The sequence below is a fragment of the Octopus bimaculoides genome, chromosome 13 (assembly GCF_046866305.1).
Source record: "Octopus bimaculoides isolate indiv1 chromosome 13, ASM4686630v1, whole genome shotgun sequence".
Lineage (NCBI taxonomy): Eukaryota > Metazoa > Mollusca > Cephalopoda > Octopoda > Octopodidae > Octopus > Octopus bimaculoides.
In genome coordinates this window covers 45,144,470-45,166,427 of record NC_142940.1, presented here as the reverse complement: position 1 = coordinate 45,166,427, position 21,958 = coordinate 45,144,470, and the positions used below count along the sequence as shown (strand labels likewise).

At 32.6% G+C, this 21,958-nt stretch overlaps 2 protein-coding genes and 1 long non-coding RNA gene across 6 annotated transcripts in view; 1 reads left to right on the top strand and 2 right to left on the bottom strand.

Annotated features, from left to right (window-relative positions):
- LOC106880638 (uncharacterized) overlaps nucleotides 1-4,627 on the bottom strand; it is a 30,331-nt gene extending 25,704 nt beyond the window's left edge. Inside the window, exon 1 of one of the 3 annotated variants that reach the window (XM_089361705.1) lies at nucleotides 4,336-4,627. The gene's annotated coding sequence lies outside the window, so the exon portion shown is untranslated. Of the gene's footprint in view, nucleotides 1-2,862; nucleotides 2,887-3,330; nucleotides 3,460-4,335 lie in introns of those variants that run through there. The other 2 variants (XM_089361706.1, XM_089361708.1) reach the window with 2 other exon arrangements.
- A 187-nt stretch (nucleotides 4,628-4,814) lies between these two features.
- Nucleotides 4,815-16,497, top strand: LOC128249293 (uncharacterized). Its single transcript, XR_008265389.2, has 2 exons — nucleotides 4,815-5,302; nucleotides 16,060-16,497. It is a non-coding gene; the product is annotated as an uncharacterized LOC128249293 (long non-coding RNA).
- Nucleotides 15,815-21,958, bottom strand: part of LOC106880627 (uncharacterized) — a 49,010-nt gene continuing 42,866 nt past the window's right edge. For both annotated transcript variants that reach the window (XR_001410765.3, XM_014930663.3), the window contains one exon: nucleotides 15,815-18,300. Coding sequence is in view for 1 of the 2 variants with exons in the window: in XM_014930663.3 (XP_014786149.1) it covers nucleotides 18,046-18,300 (255 nt within the window). In the remaining variant the exon portion in view is untranslated. The remainder of the gene's footprint in view (nucleotides 18,301-21,958) is intronic.

Here is a 21,958-nt window from a genome sequence, read left to right as displayed (position 1 = left end):
GAACACCTGAAGGCTGGAGAGTACATCAACCAAAATGTTGTGATAACAACAAACAAGGCGAGGACACCTATCCATCTATTGTAAATAATGTACGAAAAGTATTATTTGCCACAAATACATGTTCTAGTGAAACAACACCTGATGTCATCGAGTTAGATATAAATGGTGCCATAAAGGGACAAGACAAAGTCTTCTCTTTCTTTCTTTCTTTCATATATATATATATATATATATATATTATTATTATTATTATTTATATATTTAGAGCAGTAATAAGGAAGTGAGATGACAAATGAATAAACAATTATTTTATAAACGTCATTAGCTTACAACTGTTTCAACTATAAGATGCAGTGGATTCGTAGTTGAGTGCCTGAGTAACACCTTATAGCTCCAATGAAGCGTTAAGGTGTTACTCCATAGCAGAAACATCTGTGAGCTAATGAAGTTCATAAAATAATTGTTTATTCCTTTATCATCTCACTTTCTTATACTATTTATAAATATTATCATTTTACATATACAATAGGAGTGACAGTGACTTCAAGGTCATTGTCATCACCAATCTTGTAAACGTATAATAAATATATACTCTACAAAAAGTATTGAGTAATCTTTCAGTTTAACGTTGAATTGTTTTTATCGTTAACTCGATGTAAAAGCAAAGAGTATTAAAACACACCCAAAGAGTTTGTATCAATCAAGTTTACTTCGAATCTCTAACATGAGTAGAATAATGCGGTTGGGATACATAACTCGTAGAAATACGGCATCTAGAACACAAGCGATGGGAACAAAGAAATAATTCCATTAGAATAACGTAAAAGAAATAACTATTTATATATATATATATATATATATATATATATATATATATATAAAGGATAAAGGGTGGAGGTAAAAAATATGTACACCACCCGTTTTCGGAGCAACAAAATCCCTAACCCTAAATATCGAGTGTACATATTCTTTACTTTCGCCTATCAAAGCATTTCACCCAAAATTGTTAGTACAAAATATATCATAGATTAAATATCTTATTCACTATCGGACCTATCCTGTGCCCGTCATAACTTCTTTTTGAACTTGTTACCCACAGGTGTGTGTGTGTGTGAGAGAGAGAGAGAGAGAGAGAGAGAGAGAGGATATGTCTAACCGGCGTTTATTTGCAGAAATTTGTTCTGTTGAAGAACGCCCGATGGAACATTTTAACCCTTTTATTACCATATTTCTGTTGAAACACAGTTTTTGTTTCAACTAATTTTGAAAATTATGAAGAGTTTAGTAAAATAACTTTGTCGTTATTAAGCTGGTAATTTGGAAAACAAACTAACATGAAATTTTCATGGGTGGTTTTAATTCAAATCACTTGAAAACACATTTGTATCGTAAAACTGGGGTCAGTCTTAAGGCGAGTTAATATCAAAAGGGCAAATAGATCTAGTCTCTATAACTTCTTGTTTCAGATCCTACAGCGATCAGTTTTGCTTTTCATCTCTCCGGGGACCGTGTCAATTTACGCAATTATATATCCATTAATGCTGTGTCTGGGGAGAGTCATATTGTCTTAATGCCTTATCTAACACACCGGTTCGATTTCCACTTATTTATTATTTATACTTTTTCTTCCAAAATTTTTATATATTTTAAAGATTCCGTTTAGACATAGCGATAGGATTCAATATACATACACTTCAGAATTAAGTACTATAAAATTAATGAAATGGCAAGGGAACAAGAATTATGTAATAAACTTCGTTTATGTAATTATTTGACTGCATGTGTACTTTAAAGACGACAGCCGAAGTAAAAGCAAGAAGCATCCAGGAGAGACAGGGTTCCTATTAATTTCACAGAGAAACAAAAGAGAAATATATACAAGTGTAAACATTTGAACAATTGCATTTGTTTAATTCAAACAATGCAACAAAATTAACAAAACTATATAAATGCTTTGAGCTTCATTTTGTCAGAAAAAAAACAATGAGAAAAGATGATATCTAAAAACTAGAAAACAACTTGAAGACATTTTACGTCTAATAACCTGAAATGCCTTGAAACTGCAATTAAAGGCCACTTAACAGACTCTGGGAAATGCATGGACGCCACAACACCATTTCGCTCCTTTTCTAAACACAAGGCCTTCTACTTAGTCAAAAACAAATCAACACTATTATTTATCTACGGTTAAGTATAGTGGAACACAGATATTCCAAAGTGAAGTATGCCCCCACAACTCCTGGAGAAATGCATAAATCTCACCATCCCACAAAGGTGAAGCATCCTTCTTGAGGGAAAATGAACATACTTCACTAAAAGTTACTGGACAAGAACATAAGGCGCTATTGTATTGAATTTGGTACCTGACTGTTGAGTTTAAATTCGAGTGAGGGAACAATTTAATTCATCTCCTTTGAGGAATGACAGCCTGACAAGTTAATTGCAGGCTGATAAGGTAATTAATGAATTAACTATCAGTAACAGACTAGATTCGATTCAACTTCCATCCTCCCAACAGCAATAAGAATTGGTATTCTAGCAATTAGATGGGTTTCTCAAGATAAATGTTAGTTATGAAATATAAAATCTAAACACTCAAGAATTAACATGCGTATCTATAAACTTTATAACAGGGTTCCTATTAATTTCACAGAGAAACAAAAGAGAAATATATATAAACAAGTGTAAACATTTGAACAATTGCATTTGTTTAATTCAAACAATGCAACAAAATTAACAAAACTATATAAATGCTTTGAGCTTCATTCTGCCAAAAAAAAAAAATGAGAAAAGATGATATTTAAAAACTGAAAAATGTGTATCATCAATTTGAACACAGAAATTATGTAATCACATACAAACCTATAGTCACACACATTGTGTGTAGATAGATAGACTTCACACACATATTTACACCGACACGCTCACACATGTATATCTACATATGTATATACACACACACACATATCTACATATGTATATACACACACACACACATATCTACATATGTATATACACACACACACATATCTACATATGTATATACACACACACACATCTACATATGTATATACACACACACACATCTACATATGTATATACACACACACACATCTACATATGTATATACACACACACATACATATGTATATACACACACACATACATATGTATATACACACACATACATATATATATATATATATATACACCGACATACATTTGTGTGTATAATATAGACATACACATGTGTATATGGATGAATATATATATATATATATATATATATATATATATATATACACATGAGGGTTTACTCCCCTCTTTTACCTGTGGTGTTCATTGAAGCGTTAAATGGTGACAGAAGGAATCGTCCTTAAAGTAATGATGCCAGCTGGGAGATACAGATTCGATTTGAAGCAATTTTTTTTTAATCATTTGCATTATCCCTCGTTTCATCATATTTTATATTTAGTTACCACGGGAAATCTATGTATTTAAGAAAATTATAATAGTTTCCAAAATAATTCAATAATTGAATGATAGCCCCCCCCCTCCTTCCTGTCATCTATTATACAAGACTATTTCTTTGAAACTTAAGTTATCTTCAAGACATAACTAAATTAAAAAAAAGGCGTTCCTATAGTTTACAGTCGGAAATTTAGTGCTCCAAAAACCCGTAGTTTCTTCTCATTTGTATGTTTTAAGCATCGTAAATTACGATTCTGGAAGAAAAAAATTAAATGTAAGAAAAATATGAGTGTGGGGGGGGGTATTACTCCCAAGCCCATCTCACCCTAAATTCCCATCGCCCCGCCGATTCATGTTACATATAATATTTTTGAAGAAGAATAAAAATCTCAAATATGTGAAACACAAATAAGAGGAAAAAGAAGGAGAGGATATTTTTTGGTCTTCCAGAAGTGGGACCCTTTTGAAGGATAGAATCGAAATCTACGTCCGAAGAAATTATGGTTTCGTTCGCACTCTATAATTTCCGACTGTATTTTCTTTTGTTTTTATATATATTTCGTTTATTTTAAGAACCTGATTAACTTGAATAATTTTTTCGTATCCTTGAAACAATTTCTTGAATACCTGGAGTTGCAATACAGCAATTCGCTTTTGGTAAAGTATTCTTTAAAATGTATAAATATGGCTAAGGAATATAACAATTCAAAAGTATGAAGAAAACAAACAAATTATGACGAAAAGCAAGGCTGTGTGCTTAAGCTATAACTTAAAAAATAAAAGATTTTCTCAACAATTTTCAATCGAATATTCAAAAAAAAAAAAATTGAACATAAAACAATTGATGTTTTATGTATTACAAACCTTATAGCAATACCGCAAGAATCACGAGTTTTGTAATCTAATCCAAGTCCTTCTGGTGAGAAATGGAGAGAAAAAAAAAAGTATCACCGACAAAACTTTCAATTCCAATCAATTCTTGTATTTTGGTACATTATTATTCTTATTAGCTGTTTTTTTAATTGAGTGAATTAAGAATTTTTCTGTTTTTGAAGCATAGTTCCTTACTTCCAAGCGAAATGAGGTTTTTAAATATATACACATGTAAGAGGATATAAAAACTATGACATGTCATCATCAATTGTGTGTCTAATAATGTCTATTTCACTATCCTTTCTATAATACTGCGTCTCTTATGAAATTTCTAGACAAGCAACAAAACAACAAAAACCACCAACATTTTGAAGTCAGTCACTCATCTTTCTAAACAACAAATTCTAGTTCACTTTTGTTCCCGTTTTCTTGGGACATTAAGGAATAGTTTGCGGAAGATTTTGTTGCTATTTCTGACCTATTAACCATTTCTGATAAATTACACATTACAAAAATGCTTATTACACACCAAAATATGTTTAGTTTTTAAATAACTTCCTTGCTAGTCGCAAATACTATCCTGGGACCCACACCAGATATAACAAACTCCATCTCTGCTGTGGTTACCACAACTTACATATATATAACAGAAAAAAATTGAACAATAAGGGATATATAACATGCCCAGTACGACAAACATTGAATCGCAATAAATTACTGCATGTCGGAGACAAATGTTTGATACTCAAGTGAAGACGAAGACATGGAAAATCCGCAGCACTAGATATGCTATGTGAATTATATTCAGACATTTGACTAACTATTTTGGCATGACCAGGTTCAGCACAACAGCTAAAAACCAAGTTTGCCGCTCTTCTTTGATGTTTCACATCAAAATATAGTTCACAGAAATTGGAGGGAATGTTTTATTGAGTTTTGTGGGTTGAGAGATTGAACGGTAAGTGAAATAAACTTTGATGGATAGTAAACTTTACATCTTGCTTTAGAAATTTTGTTAAATTTAGCAACATTAATTCACTTAAGCTTTGATGGATTTATCTTACTCCTGTTGCTTATTGAAATGTATATTTTGGTTTATCAATCTTTTTTTCCCATCAATATGGAATTAAATCACCAGCCAATTTTGGGACTAAGTACAGCCTTTCCCACAGAGATGTGGCAGCTAAAGAGTTAAACGGTATCGTAGGCAGATGGTGCACATTGACTAGCATATTCTGATAAAGGATTTTCGATGCAAAAGGGATTTCTCTATTGCATTACAATGTTGATAATTGAACTTCTGACAACCTTATCGATTATTAATATCTTTTGTTGACAACATACCAGACAAGGTATTGGTCCCTTGGTTCCTATTCTTGGGCGAATGAGAGGACTTAATCTTGATGCTTAGTTTTGAAAGATTTGGCGTACGAAATCTCTTGGAAAGAGGTTCCCGAACAGAGACGAATTGAACTAAAAAATATCGTTGGTTCAGATTTAATTTACGCTTCAGGATTTAATAAGATAGTTTGTTACACAATGATTCAGCCTCAACGAATTATTGTTGCCAGCACACACAGTGCGAAATTGTGGTGAGGTTCTCGCTGATCCATGTTATTACAGATCAATTCGTGATAGGCGTGCCATGGTTCACAGTTGAGTGTAAAGTGTTATCCTTGATTCGTGTAGAATGAATCAGTGATAAACGAGAATATGTTTATATATCCTCGTTTATCTCTCTCTCTCTCTCTCTCTCTCTCTGTATATATATATATATATATATATATATATATATATATATATACATACATATACAGTGATGTTATCTGTGAGATTCTCAGCTTTTTTAGCTGCTATTTTCTGAACTTCGGTATATGGTGAAGCAAATATTTTGCTGATCCCTTAATTATATGTATAAATATATGAACTTTTGAATAAGTTCTCCACCAATAATGGTGCTTTCATACCGATGGGCTTGGTAAAAATTATTAATATATTTATTAATTGATAATCTTTTACCCTTTTAATTTGTAATAATTATACATATGTATATATATATATATATATATATATATATATATATACACACACACAAGCATACCTCGACTTACGTCGGTAATTGACTCCAAGAACTGCAACTTAACTCGAAAAACAACGTAACACGAAAAACTATTTTAAAAATATATTTATTAACTAAAATCTAATCAAATAATTGGTTTTTACGCTTTCACGTGAATTTCACGTGATGTTGCACTTTGCTATTGGATTTTTAGGTGTTTTAAAATTTTTCATGCTTTTAAATATATATGCTCGCTGAGATGGATAAATCGACTGAAGTTGAGATTTAGTTTTACCATTTACTTCTTAAACAATAATAAAAAATAAAAAAAAAACGAAAGTCGAAAAAGACGTAACTCGAAACAACGTAAGTTGAGGTATGCACACAAATACATATATATATGTTATCCGCGATCTTATACCTAGAAATTTAGAAGAAAAAAAACTCCTTGATAGGTACTTAAATTTATCGTCCCCAGAGGGATGGAAAGTAAAATTGATCTGGGTTGGATGTGAACTCGGAATGTAAAGTAAAAGATCCGTGATTATAAAGCGCTCGCAGATTTTCTAATGTTCTTAATGCTTCTACCATTCGATTCAATCAATAAATGTATCAAGCTTAGAGAATGTGTATTGTATTTTCTTCAATACTGTGTTTTACTTCTTTGTTTATGCTGTAACTTTATTGCATATTTTTCTATTCATATTTTCAGAATTCTATCAATTGTGGTGTTATTGGCCTAAATAGAAAGCTTCTTTTTTTTATCTGTAACTAACCTAATTTTATGCTCTATATTTCAGTATAATCTTACAAAACATTACGTTAATTTTTTTTTCTCTTTGAGTGTATCAATATTTTTACTGACTATATTCACATTCCTCGCTTATTTTAAGGACAAGAGCACGCAAATTCGAGCAATTTAAATCTTGTGAAAATATGAGAATAAGTCGGAAGTCTATTAAGAAAAAAAATCTGAAAATACCATTAAGAAAGCTCCTATTAGAAAATTTTAAATAACCAAAAATGTAAAAGTACGTCCTTTTCGTTTGAGTCAACAGAGGTTTCTTGTGGTTGATAGGTTTGCTAGAAATAGCAACTAAATCTCATCTTTTAAAAGAAAGGACAATGAACACATGTAGTCCTAGATACACTGTTTGGATTTCAATGATGTGGCTATTTATTTTCAGGATAACATTGTAGGGTATATATGAGAGGCCAAATCTGGCCAATTTTAACATAACACAGAATATTTTGGCCAGATTTAGCCAGTTTAAATGCTAAAGGGTTAATTAATTCTCTGATTATTTTTCTATATCACAAAGAACAATAGAGAAAGTAGATCTGATAGCAGTTGTAAAATTTGCTTCATAAATTGAGAATAAGCAAAAGAATTTCAGCCAATTCCATTTGGTTTGATGCTAAATGCAGTTGAATGATACAGTTTTATAATTACAACTGTTTTTCTCTCTTAGAACAACATTTTGTAATTAATATTTTATTATGCATACATTATAAATTTTAATCAACATTTTTCCAAACCTTTCGGGTATAAAATAATACAGAAAACAGTTGCAGAGAAATTGTTTGTTTTTTTTTCTTCTTTTTTGCCATGCTTGTGGTTACAGTTGATATCATCTTTTCACGTTGATTTACATTTGAACACGTAAATTTAAAAGAATGAACTTTAGCAAATGTTCCAACCATTTTCACAATGTTGCTAACTGTAATTTTTATTAGTCTCACCACCACAAACACCAGTAAAACAACCAGCTTCACAGCACCTGCTATGATTAAACGCATTCCAACAATAACCATGTTGTCACTGTGTGTTTAAGGAGCTTGCTTCCCAGCCATGTAGTATCAGGTTCAGTCCCACCACATGGCTCCCTGGACAAGTGTTTTCTACTATAGCCCCAGGCTAACCAAAGCTTTGTGAGTGAATTTGGCTGACGGAAACTGAAAGAAGCCTCTGTGTGTGTGTATATATCCTTATTGTGATATCATGTGAATTGTTGTAAACAAGCATCACCATCATACAAGTGGTGTTATTCATTTCAAGTGTTCCAGAAATATTGTCTTGCCTAGAAACAGGTGGAGATTAGCAACAGGAAGGGTATCCAGTGGAGAAAATCTGCCTCAACAAACTCTGTATGACCCATGCAAGCATGAGAAAGTGCATGCTTAATGATGATATTTTAATGATTTAATGCTTAATGATGGTAGTGTATGTAAGTGTAGGCATGGCCATGTGGTAAGAAGCTTGTTTCCCCAAACACTTGGTTCCAGGTTCAGTTCCACTGCAAGTGCCTCCTTCTATAGCCTTGTGCTGACCAAAGCCTTGTCAGTGGATTTGATAGATGGAAACTGAAAGAAGCCCATCGTGTGTGTGTGTGTGTGTGTGTGTGTCCCACTAATGCTTGACAACCAGTGTTGGTGTGTATATGTCCTGTAACTTAGTGGTTCAGCAAAAGCGACTGATAGAATAAGTACCAGGCTTTTAAAAAAAATGTAAGTACTGGAGTTGATTCATTTAACTAAAAATTCTTCAATGCAGTGCCCAGCATGGCCACAGTTTAATGGCTGACACAAATAATATATAAAAGGACATTATCCAATATGTCTTCTCTTTTTATTGTTTTGAGAGAGCAAGATATGATCTGAGAGAGATTTGGCAGATATTTCTAGGACATAGTCTTCCTTGTTTCATCTTGGTTTATGAAGCTCTGATAAAAGCTATTAATTACATATATGACTGTTTCTTCCTTTCTATTTTTTTTTTCAACATTATAAATTAATGACAAGAGTTAAATAAAGATTAAATGAAAGCTATTTCTGTTGTATTTTATATACAGAAACTGATATCTTAGCAACATTTGCTGTTTTTCCAACTTAACACGCTGCAACATGTTTTGGTGTTTTGCTAAAAGTTTAAACACGATGTGTCTACTTGTTCAGATTTGTTATTTAATTCCAGTTGAACTCTGATCGAGTGACCTGTCAGCAGATGTGGTCAGACATAGCTATTCCATCTATCTTTTTTTTCTTCACATAGTATATCTAGGACTACATTATCCAATGTCTCTTTCCTTTTATGGCATAGTAGGTTGTGATTTCTGTGAGAAATTTGGCTGTTCTTTCTTGCAAATCATACTGCCACATAAGCTAAGTTCAAGGAAACTGTCTGAAAAAAAAAAGACTTTTTAAACCTTTAGCAGTTAAACCGACCATATCTGGCCCAAAATATTCTACCTGTTCTATATTAAAACTTGCCAGATCTGACCTCTCACTTCTACCAGACAATGTCATTCAAAACATAACAATCATATTATTGAAATCTTAAAAGCACGATATAATGCATGATTAATTCAAAACCATGTGAATAAAGGTTGTAACAAAATATATATATATATATATATATAGTTAATGCGTACATTTCAATCTTGTATTTGGTTTGCAATATTCTTGTACCTTGGGTACACCAAATTTGAAGTCTCCAAACACGCTAGATTTAAATCCCATTGACTACTACATTCAAAGTGTTCTTGGAAGAGAAACTAATCAACATCTTCACAATGGCACAACTTCTCAGAAGGCTGCTGTAATACAGGTGAAGTGTGAAATGAATAACGATCATTTAGTGCAGGTAGTCAACGCTTCCAGTCCTATATTTAAACAATCATAGCAACTAAAGTTGGATGCATAAAATAATCTTATATGAGTGGGTACTGAAAAGATCCTCCTTTAAGGGTATTGTGAAAGGCCTGGTTGGAGGCCCAACCTTCCAAGTTCTTTTACAAGGCTTAGAAAAACTGAAGGACTGTTGCAGTAAGTGTGTGAATTTGTGAAGAGAATATCTTAAATAAAATCATAATTAACTGATCCTCCTGTATTTGCTTTTACCCAAAGCCAGGAACTTTTCAGCACCCCCCTCGTATTAAAGCTTATCAAGAACATATGAACAGGATTTTGTTAAAATACATTTGGTTTATTTTTGTTAGATTGGGGTTGTTTTATTAAATTACCAAATATGTCCTCAAATATCTCTCACATGTTGAATATATATGTATGAACAAATGACGGAGACCTCTACATGATTAAAGCAGCAGCAACATCTTTTTAAGAAGTTGCTAATTTCTCAATGTTTTCAAACGAATGAAACAAGTCTATTTTCTTTCTTGCTTACATAGTTAAAGCTTCTAATCTCAAGGGTTGAAAGTTGTCAGGTTTCCTTGGTGTAGCACCATCACAGCCACCCAACATATCACAAACGTGTTCAATTCTTGTCTTCTTTTACTCAAGGGTTTTTTTTTAACCAAAATATTATGAACTATTATTTATTGTATCATTTGCTTTTTACTATGTATAATTTTCTGTGAGGTAAGAAGCTTGCTTCCCAACCACATGGTTCAGTGTTCAGTCCCATCGTGTGGCACCTTGGACAAGTGTTTTCTACTATAGCCTTGGGCCAACAAAAGCCTTGTCAGTGAATTTGGTAGATGGAAACTGAAAGAAGCCAATCATATATATATATAACATATATATGTGTGTGTGTGTGTGTATGTGTCTTTGTGTCTGTTTGTCCCCCACCACCACTACCACTTGACAACTGGTGCTGGTGTGTTTATGTCCCCATAATTTAGCAGTTTAGCAAAAGAGACCAATAGAAATAAGTATCTGGCTTTAAAAAATAAGTACCTGGGTTGATACATTCGACCAAAAATTCTTCAATGCGGTGCCTCAACTGACTGAAACAAGTAAAAGATAAAAGCTATATCACATTTTTATGTGTTTCTCCATGCTGGCATGGGCCAGACAAGAATTATTGCGACAGATTTTTCTATGTATTATATGTATGTGTATACATATGTACATATATAATTTGCTATATGCAACTGAAGTGGCGTTAAATTAAAATGGCTATCTGCATATCATACATAAAGCATATATGATGTTGACAAGCAAGTTTCTAGGGTTTTCATCCAAGATAAAATCTCTTATAGATGTGCTTTGTCAAAAACACTATATATTACAGGGAGAGGAAAATCATCCCAGCAGCAACAAGCAAGAATGTCAGATGCATTTCACCATTCTTGGCTGTTGTCAATAATATGTAATCGCAGCTACATGTCTCAACAGAATTTGTTGCTTCCAGTGATAATGTGAACAGCTGCCAGACTGAATAAAAATATCTGGTATATGCAAGTGTAGCAACATTAAATTAAAATAGCCGTCTGTGTATCATGCTTTATAATATATATATAATATGTATATATGTATACATACATACTATTGACAGATAGAGTGGCTTTTCAGCCAAGATAAAATCTCTTATGGACATTGCTCCCTTCACCCATTCTAACCCGTCTATCATCAGTCTCTCTCTCTCTCTCTTATTCCCCTCCTGGTTTACATAACCTCGAGTAACCATACATGTCTTCGAGCAATGATTCATGCTTACTCTTCAAGTGCACAAAGCAACTCTGCTAGTGCTGCTGCCACCATAAAATGTACTCAGTACACTCTGTACAGAAGTTGGTGATAGGAAGAGCATCCAACCATATAATACGAGCTAAAACTGAAGAGAGCGGACTGGTGTTTTATTTTATCAACCCCAAAAGATAAACAATAAAGCTAACCATGGTCAGGTTTAAACACAAACACAAAGAATTAAAAGAAATGTTGTCTGACATACTAACAATTCTGTCAGCTCACTGCCCTGCGTGAAGTATTAGTTGGATGAAGATATACAGGTGTGATCATTAATGAAGGTGTGATCATTAATGACCTATAAATGGTAATGACAAATATTTAACTGCATTCACAATTTTTGAAGATGGAATAAAATATGAATTACTTTATTTTATTTTATTTTATTGATATATCATTTTCAAAATGTATATTCAGTTTGATAAATTTATCAGACGTTTTTTTTTTTAAAAATGTACAAAAACAACAGCAGTATGTTTCTTTTGTGGAGGGGGTGGGCATTTGGTTTTTAAATGAAATAGAACACAAGCTGTACAAAAATACTGGTAGATACATTATTAACAAGACTACAATGCCATAATTACCTATGTATTTGATGATTTATACTTCAAGAGACATAATGATTATTTTTTTAATTAAACAACCTAATGGTATGAAAGATTATATATGTAATGATACTAACATAAGCACAAGGCCATCAAATGTGTGTGTGTGAGTATATATGTATATATATATACATATATATATATATATATATATATATATATACATATGTGTGTGTATATATATATTTTTTTTCTATATATATATATATACACATTACATATATATTATATATATACATACATGTACATATATATACATACATGTATATATACATGTATATATATATGTATATACATGTATATACATACATACATATATACACACACACACACACACATATATATGCTGGACCACTGAAATCTAGAAGTTTTTTTCATTCTTTCTCTGTTTATTTTCTCTTATTTTCTGTTGAAGATCATAGGCTCAAAACGTGAAAGACTTTTTCATTTTTCCCCATGTGCTAAACTAATACACTTGCATGTTGTTTGTACACCTGTTTTCATCTTTTGTTTTTCTATATACATACATACACATTTATACACGCATATATATACACATATACATACACACACACACACACACACACATATATGTTGTATTGAAGTTATTTTTAATAAGGTAGAAATTAGACATTAACCAAATAAGGGTTTTTGTCTCCCCACTTGACATTCTCACAAATTACACATTAATGTTAATAAACATTTTTAACAAACTAATCTAAATTCTTATCCTATTAGAACTCACTTTTATTTTATATTTAAGACATTGTCAAAGAAAATGCGTCACATCTGAATGTATCTATAAAATGCTGAACGGGCAGGAGTTCACAAGGAAAATAAACATGAAAGCAAGCACTCCATGTCCTCTCACCAGCAATATATTATCTAGTTAACATAAACAATTAATGACCATAATTCTCAAACTGTAAATAGATATTATACAGCAGTGTATTTTATCACTCTCAGTTTTGAATTAACATAGTTAACTCTCAATGACCTCAATTCTACTTGTAAACAGACAGCTATCGAGAGGTATGGTTTATCATATCTAGTTGTGAATTAAAATACTTAACTCTTAATGATCTCAATTCTCTGAGCTAAAAATACATATAGAGAGGTATAGCTCATCACATAGACATTAAAATTCACAAATGTTTTATCTTGAAAATCTGAAGTCAAATTCCACCTGTGCACATCTACTTAAACCAATCATTAGATGCAGATGAAGTCTTTAATATTTAAATGACCTAATATGATTATGCAATATTACATTCTTTTTACTAATTCAAAAGTTGTGAAATTAAACAATTTCCTTAAGTTATCTGAAAAGTTAAATTTTTGAAATTTTTCCTATTTATATATATTTTTTTCCTTTTTTTACAAAAAACTGTATTTCCTTTGTTTTAATTTCATAGTAAATAAATATACAACAATAGTAACAACAAAAGATGTTTTCATATTCAAAGCCTTACTCTTATTTTTAGATATTTCCATGAAAATTATTGTTAAGTGAATGTTGATTGTTTTAACATAAGTTTACAATCAGCTTTGACAATAACAACATTACTTGAAACATGACAAGCCTGAAGGTAACTTAAGTCAATACAACCTGAATGTCAGAACCATTGACCGAAACTAACCAAAATTGTTTCCAAGCACCAATTTAACGTATTTTTTTAATGAAGCAGAAATTAGCTTTATCAGACTAATGCTGCTAAGATGTGAATGAGGAACTGCACTAGCCAAGTGGTGAAAGGTGTTGATATCTCAGCTAAGGGGTCTCAAATTCACATCACAACACTAAACAATGCACTGTATTGTTTTAATTCTAATTCTGAGGCCATGTTCTGAACGTAACTCAGTCCCATTTACAGAGCTACATCTACAGAGTAGGTAAGAACAGAGAGAGGGACTAGATAAAAGAAATGGACATAGTGGTAAAACACTGAATTAACTGGTTTGGTTGGGTCTAGAACACATAGATAATAAAATCCTCATGTCACACAAAAATATGTGTCCAAAAGCTCCAATATTCTCACAGAGGCCAGAGCATTGGGTGTGTGGCATTAAACAGAAAAGAGACAAACCTCCTCCTGGCTAGGATGCCAGTCTCATTTTGGAAGTAACATTCCCAGATGATTTGGTACCTATTCTGGACAAATGTATAAGTTGAGATAAAAAAAAGACACACAAAATACCTTTGTGGATTTGAACTTGAGTCTTATGCAATTGTTGAAAACCATATGAATTTGGCCATTTTAGTTGTATTCACATAAATATAGAACAGAACATTGAAGAATTAATTTGACACCCAAATAAATGAAACTGCAAGACAAGTAAGGAGTAGGTTACTGATAGTAACTGGAAAGACAACAAGAGTTAGATATAGGTAGACAGACGTGACTTCATACTTTAAGTGGAGCAAAGAAAGAAAATTTAACCCTGGAAAAATGGATGATACTTCAAAATGCTCTCTTTCAGACAAATGAGTAAGTATTATGTGTGCGTGTAAAATACATAGATATAAATATGTGTGTATGTCATATACACACGTGCATGAAGAATGAGCTTTTGAAGTGATATTAGCCAACAATGGAATTGGAATAAACTATTCCTCATACCACACTCATTTTTAAACCTTTTTGAATAGAAAAAAAAAATTGTTTCTATTTGCTTTGTGATATGAAGACACGCTTTAAAAAAAACCAGTTTTATCAACTTTACAATCTCAGTTTTGAAGTAAGGCAACCAAAGAGAGAAAGATGATACAGAATATTTTCCTGGGAACCAGACATTTCACAAAAAGGTTAAGATGGAAAGGTAGATAGCTGATTCAAGATAACTAACAACAAGAATAAAATTATTGAAGGAAGTTGTTCTGTATATGTGTGTATATATATATATAAACGTATATATATAAAGACACACACATATATATATATATCCAACCCATGCCAACATGGAACATGAATGTTAAATGATGATAATATATATATATATATATACACATACACACACGTAACAAATATGTGTGCGTCCGTGTACACATATATACCTACATAAGTTAAGGGTTGGCAGTTATTTTGAAATAGCCTTTAATGGTTTATGCTTTTAATATATAACTATGCAGATATATGTATATGTGTGTGTTATATATTTAAATATAAAATTTTAAATACATAAATACGGTTTTTATATATTAAGTAAATGTGTGTGTGTGCACACATATATATGCAAATACACATACACACATAAATAACAGTTAGGCCCACATATAAGTACATCTCAGAAAATTAGAATATTAAGGAGAAAAAAAAAATGAATATTCAAAAATTTTATTACTCTTATGTACAATAAATGTGGCAGTAGTGCTTCTTTTCAGTCTGTGAACAATTTCTAGTTTCTAGAATGATGACTATAGACTATCCATTGTAAAATTACAGACAAATATTTTAATTCTATTCTACTTCTCTCAAAATATTACAATATTGTCTGAGCATGTTAGAGTAATACTCATTCAGCCAATAAATTTTTTTTTAATTTTTAATTTTTTTTTTTTTACAGAAAACATTAGTGCTGTAATCATGAGCAAGACTTCTGATCTAACTGTTGACTAAAAGATCATCAGTAACATACTTCACGAAAAGGGGAAGACACAGAGAAGATTATTTCTTTAAAAGCTGACTGTTCCCAGATTTCAATATTGCAGCCACTTTCTGGGATACCATCTGGACATGCAAGATGAGGCAGAAAAAGGTGAGCCAGCAAGAAGGACAACTGTAACTTCAAGAGAACTGTGAAAAAAAAAAAGCCGGTTTGACAACGAGGAAGCTTTTCATAAAAGGTTGACACATAAGTTAAGGCATGAAGAACCACTTTGTACAGATAGCTAGCTTCAAGAGATGGAACACAACAGCAAAGTACCTAGCACCAAACCTCTTTTCACTGACAGGCAATGTTACAAGTGGTCGATGGAGGCAAGGAGAAGCAGGAAAATAAAGTGATGAGCAGTGGCACATTGTGACTTTTTCTTGAATGGAGTAAGTTTTTGTATCTCATTTGGAAACAAAGTCTGCAGAATTTGGAGGTCTGGAAATCACAAAACACCAGCCATTAGAAAGAAACTCAGTTTCAAATTTCTGGCAATCAGTGATGCAATGTCATATGTAGATATTGGACTATTGTGTTTCTTCAGAGTTACAGCCAATGCACAAGTCTACCATGAGATCTTGGAGCATTCCTTGTTTCCTTATATCAACCATCAAGCGATTTGGCAATGTGAAATTTTTGTTTCAGCAAGATTTGGTACCTGCACTTAGTACCAAAACAAACACTTCCTGCTTTACTGATCATCACATCAATGAGCTAGCTACCTTACCAAGGAACTGACTTGGCCTAAATCCCATACAGAATCTATGGGGTATAGTTAAAAAGATGGCTAATTTGTGTCCCAGCAGTCATTTGGTGGTTAAGGCGGTTCCCACACTAGCAGTCAGTCAAAATGATTATAACAAATCAGTATCAACCAGGAAGATAATTATTTAATGAAGCTCAATGCAACAACTAAACTGCTCCCTGCCTTAAAAAAAAAAGCCTTCAGTATCCCTTTTTAGGTGCCAAAGGCTGCTAAGGAGACTACCGGGACTTCCATCAAAATTGACTAGTGTCACTAATTGGTTTCCTCTGTCATAATATATCCAGTCACTGAAGTCAAAAGAGCACCAAGCATATACTAACTGACATTTTGTACCCACCTCTCAATTTTTAACTGACTTTCTAATGATATGTTTCTGATGTTATGCTGTTACATTCTAATATTTCGAGATATTGGATTTTTTTAATGTATCAATAAAATGCTGGAAATAGAGCAATTTACATTTAGTGAGCCTAATGCAATTGAAACTTTTATGCTCAGACATTAACTGACAACAAAGATTAACGTTTGCATAATGTTTTAATTTTCTGAGACACACCTAGAGATTGATATGTCATTATCTACATATACACATTCACACACACACACATACTCATGTAGGTGTGGGTGTTTGTATATGTACACACAAACACATACACACACATATAGATATTTTCTTTCTCAAGTAAATTTAGATTTAATTTCTATTTTTATAGTTATGCAATATTTCAAAATTTTTCTCCTGCCAAAAATTTTTTAAAAAATCTTTAATATAAGGATTTCTTTGCATTGTGATGGTCATTCCTTTGTCCTATGTCCTGAAGGCAACAATTAGCGACATCACAAGTGAAGCAGCATAGTTCCAACTGGAAATTGAAACCAAAATTGCCAAGGAATTTGCTTTGTTGTGAAACTCAACCACCACCATTGTTACCACAGCATGCCACACACCATACAGCACCTGCCACAACAGAATCTTTTAAATATGACAAATATTTGAAATATATACAGAAAACAATTCAAAGTTCAAAAACATGAATTTGTTGGGTTTTTCTTTGTTTGTTTGGATTTTTTTTTCCACACCCATCCCTTACTAATCCCCAGTATTATTCCCATACCCCCTAATTTTATAAAGGTCACCATTTTGATATCCACTCAGGACGGTTTTTAAACTTAGTCTTTGATCGACAATAAAGATCTTTCTTAGCAGGAGGGTCTGATGTGCTTTCAATATTGACAGTGGATGCAGTTGAGGGTCTCTTTGTTGTACATCCAGGATATGATACTTTATTGAGTGGATATTTCGAGTGTTTTGAACTGTATTCTGCCAACTGTTCATCTCTTGACAAACCTTTGCTGGGTTTAACAGTCTCTAGCCGTCTTAGAAAAGCCTGTGAAAGAAGAAAGAAAAGAAATATTAACACAAATGAAGGTGAATTACTGCTTTTTTTTTCTAAGCAAGCACAAAGCTAATTCTAAAATAAAGGAACTGATTAACTTTGAGAAAGGATTCCAGTTACAGTTTAGAGGGAACATCAAAAACATAAAGGGTTTGGAGTGCGGTCCCCTGTTGCAGAAATGAAGTGATTTTAAGGTGGTTCTCACTCTACCTTTCAGTCAAAACAGCTATGACAAATGAGTAAAAATCAGAAAGATTAATTAATTTAATGAAGCTCAATGCAACAACTAAATCATTCCCCAACAAAGCCTTTGAGTAGCCCTGTTTAGGTCTACTCTACCAGGTCAGCCAGCCTTGATTAAGCAAAGTTACAGAAGTATCGATAATTCAAAACCAATAAGACTTGAGATGTGAAAGCCTTTTCCCCCAGACAATGTATGAAATAGGAAGAGCAGTACTTGTAGTGCAAGCCATTAGGAAAACAAGGATCCAACTAAAGAGATGTAATAAAGACAGTCCAGAACCAAGAGAAAAGTTGTTGATGGTCTATACTCCAAAGGGAGTGAAGAACTTAAATAAATAAATAAAATTTATAAAAAGCTGTTCTTTTTCAATTATAGGGTGTATTTTGAGTGAAGTTTGGTTGCTGTTTTTATCAGATTGAACTATCATGTAGAGACTCCGTTTCTACAATTTGAGAGTAAAACCTATTGACATCAACATTGCCTTTCAGCACTATGGTGTTGATGAGACATGTGCTAGACATCATCAGCTTTAAATCAATTGACCATACCTCTTCCCTACAAACTTCTGATTATGTTCCATTATAGAAAATCCTTATCGTTTGAGTAGTGGATTTATTACAGTAGTAATTGGCCTTACAATAATTACTTCTATGTCTCTATGTTGTGAATTCAAACCTTTCACTATGATCTTTACTCCGAGTTAGATAAAATACGAATTCCCTCTATCATACTTTTACTACTACTACTAATACTACTACTACTACTACAGTATCATATCATCCTTTAATGTTCTTCAATACTATATTTCACTCAGCTAAAGTGTCTTGTTTTGTAAGTACTTGGCAATTTCCCTAGTGCTGGTGCCATGAAAAAAAAAGCATCCAGTACAGTCTGTAAAGTTGTTGGCATCCAAACTGAAGCAGACATTGGAATTCAGTGCCGCCCTCTAGCTCACTGGTTCCTGTCAAACCATCCAACCCCTGCCAGCATGGAAAAATGGACATTAAAATGATAATGAATTCTTGATTTTGACCTAATACCTAATCATAGAGATTATTGTAAAGTCAAGTATTCAATTAGCTATCTCCATATCATAGATGACTGCTCAAGCAAAGCCAACCAGTTTGTTACCAAAGAAACAAAGAAAGGAAAGAAGAAAAAATACATATAAGACAAATCAATGAAGTAGCCTCAATGTGGTCGGTTGCTTAACCTGCTAAAAACAACAGCAAAATCTCTCTGAAATTACACCACTTTACTGTCTTCAAAAGAGAAAAAAGACAAGAAGTGATAGGAGATATTGGATAATGTAAGGGTAGACAACAACCCAATGACTACAGTAGCTAGACATGACCTGAGAACCATACCAAGTAAGTCTCTAGTCCACCTACTGGAATATGCATCACTGAAGGACTTTATTAGGCACTGGTATGGTTGTGTGGTTAAGAAGTTTACTTTGCCACCAAGTGGTTTCAGGTTCAGTCTCACTGCATGGCAACTTGGGCAAGTATTTTCTGCTATTGCTCCATGCAAACAAATGCCTTGTGAATGAATTTAGTAGAGACATGTGGAATACTGTCACATGTGTGTGTGTCTACATATGTGTTTGCATTTATCCTTTACCACATGACAACTGGTGTTTGTCTATATCCCACTAACCAAGTAGTTCAGCAAAAGAAGCTGCTAAGATATGAAGCTTTAAAAATAAGCACTGGCTTTGATTTGTTTGACTAAGCCCTTGAGGGCAGTGCCCCAGCATGGTCGTAGTTCACTGACTGAAACAAGTAAAAGATAAAAGAAGCCTGGAAGAAAGCCAGTACCCATGACCCTTTCAAAGGTTCTCCAAGACAAGTGAGAGGAAGTTATCCTTGAACTACAGACCTGACCTCTATGCTTGCAACAGAACAGACTCCATTAAAGGCACCCTAGGATACAAGATGTTGGTGTTAAACCAGGTAACAGATTAAGTCTAGCATCCCAGTAGGGTTTGAACTTGGAACATTAAGAGCCAGAACAAAAACAGTAAGGCATCCTGATTTTATTAGTTGATCCCTGAAGAATGAAGAATAATGTTGACATTGGTGTGATTTGAACTTAGAAATAAAAAAACTGAGATATAGATGTTTTTGATCTAGTTTGGATTCTTTGCCATCAAATTTGAATGCAAAGAATTCAAATTTGATGGCAAAGAATTCAAGTTTGATGGCAAAGAATCCAAACCAGATCGAAAACATCTATAAATACCAGCAAGGCAGCCTGTCCAAAACTCAAACGATTTTGCCAGTCCACAGACCTGGACTGACACTTTATTTATTGACACAATAAAGATGAAAATTAAAGTTGACAGACATTGGTGTGATTTGAACAAGAAACAGATCATCAACACAAGGGTTTTTTTACCTTATGTTCTAACAACTCTGCCAATTTGCCTTGCCACCTTTGTTTGCTTTTTTTTTTTTTTAAATTTTATATCGATTTTCCAAAGCGTGAGTGTTTCCACAAATGGATAAACAGTCACAGCAGGTGTTTCACAGCCTTTTCCCAGTGGTGAAGTGGGACAAGTAATCATTCATCAGTCAGCGGTTAGAATTAACTGAGCTGTCTGTCTGTTCATTCATTTATTTATTCTTGTTCAATCAATATACAACTAAAATAGGACTGGAGTATGTTATAGATGTGCTATTGACTATTTACTTACTCTCCCACGCAAAACTGATTTGTACTTAGTTTGATTGAGTCATGTCTTTCACTATAGATTCTTATGACATCACTTGAGAATCCTTATGACATCATTTGACTTTAAAAGACATTAAATTATTATCTATATATATAAAAATGAGAACGTGTGTCTGTCTGTCTGTCTGTGTGAATCCCTAAAACTCGAGAACTACGCAACCAATTTCATTCAAATTTTACACATGCCTTACTTAGGGTTCCAGTTGTGTTTTAGTCAAAAAATTTTTAACTTCTTGCAGAGTTCGAGCACACGGCAACATAATATCTCTTCCACTATTTAAGTATTACGTGTCAAAAGTGAAACAAAAACACTCATGTCAAATACTTTCACTTTAAAAATGAAACTATTCCACTAACTGAAACAATCACATTTCGATGCTGTAATGACAGATACTTTCAGAGAGAGAGATGTATATGTATACATATAGATGTATATGTACATGTATATATATATATATATATATATATATATATATATATATATATAGATATAGATATATATATAGATATAGATATATATATATATAGATATATATATATATATAGATATATATATATAATATCTATATATATATATATATAGATATATATATATATATATATAGATATATATATATATATATATCTATATATATATATATATATATATCTATATATATATATATCTAT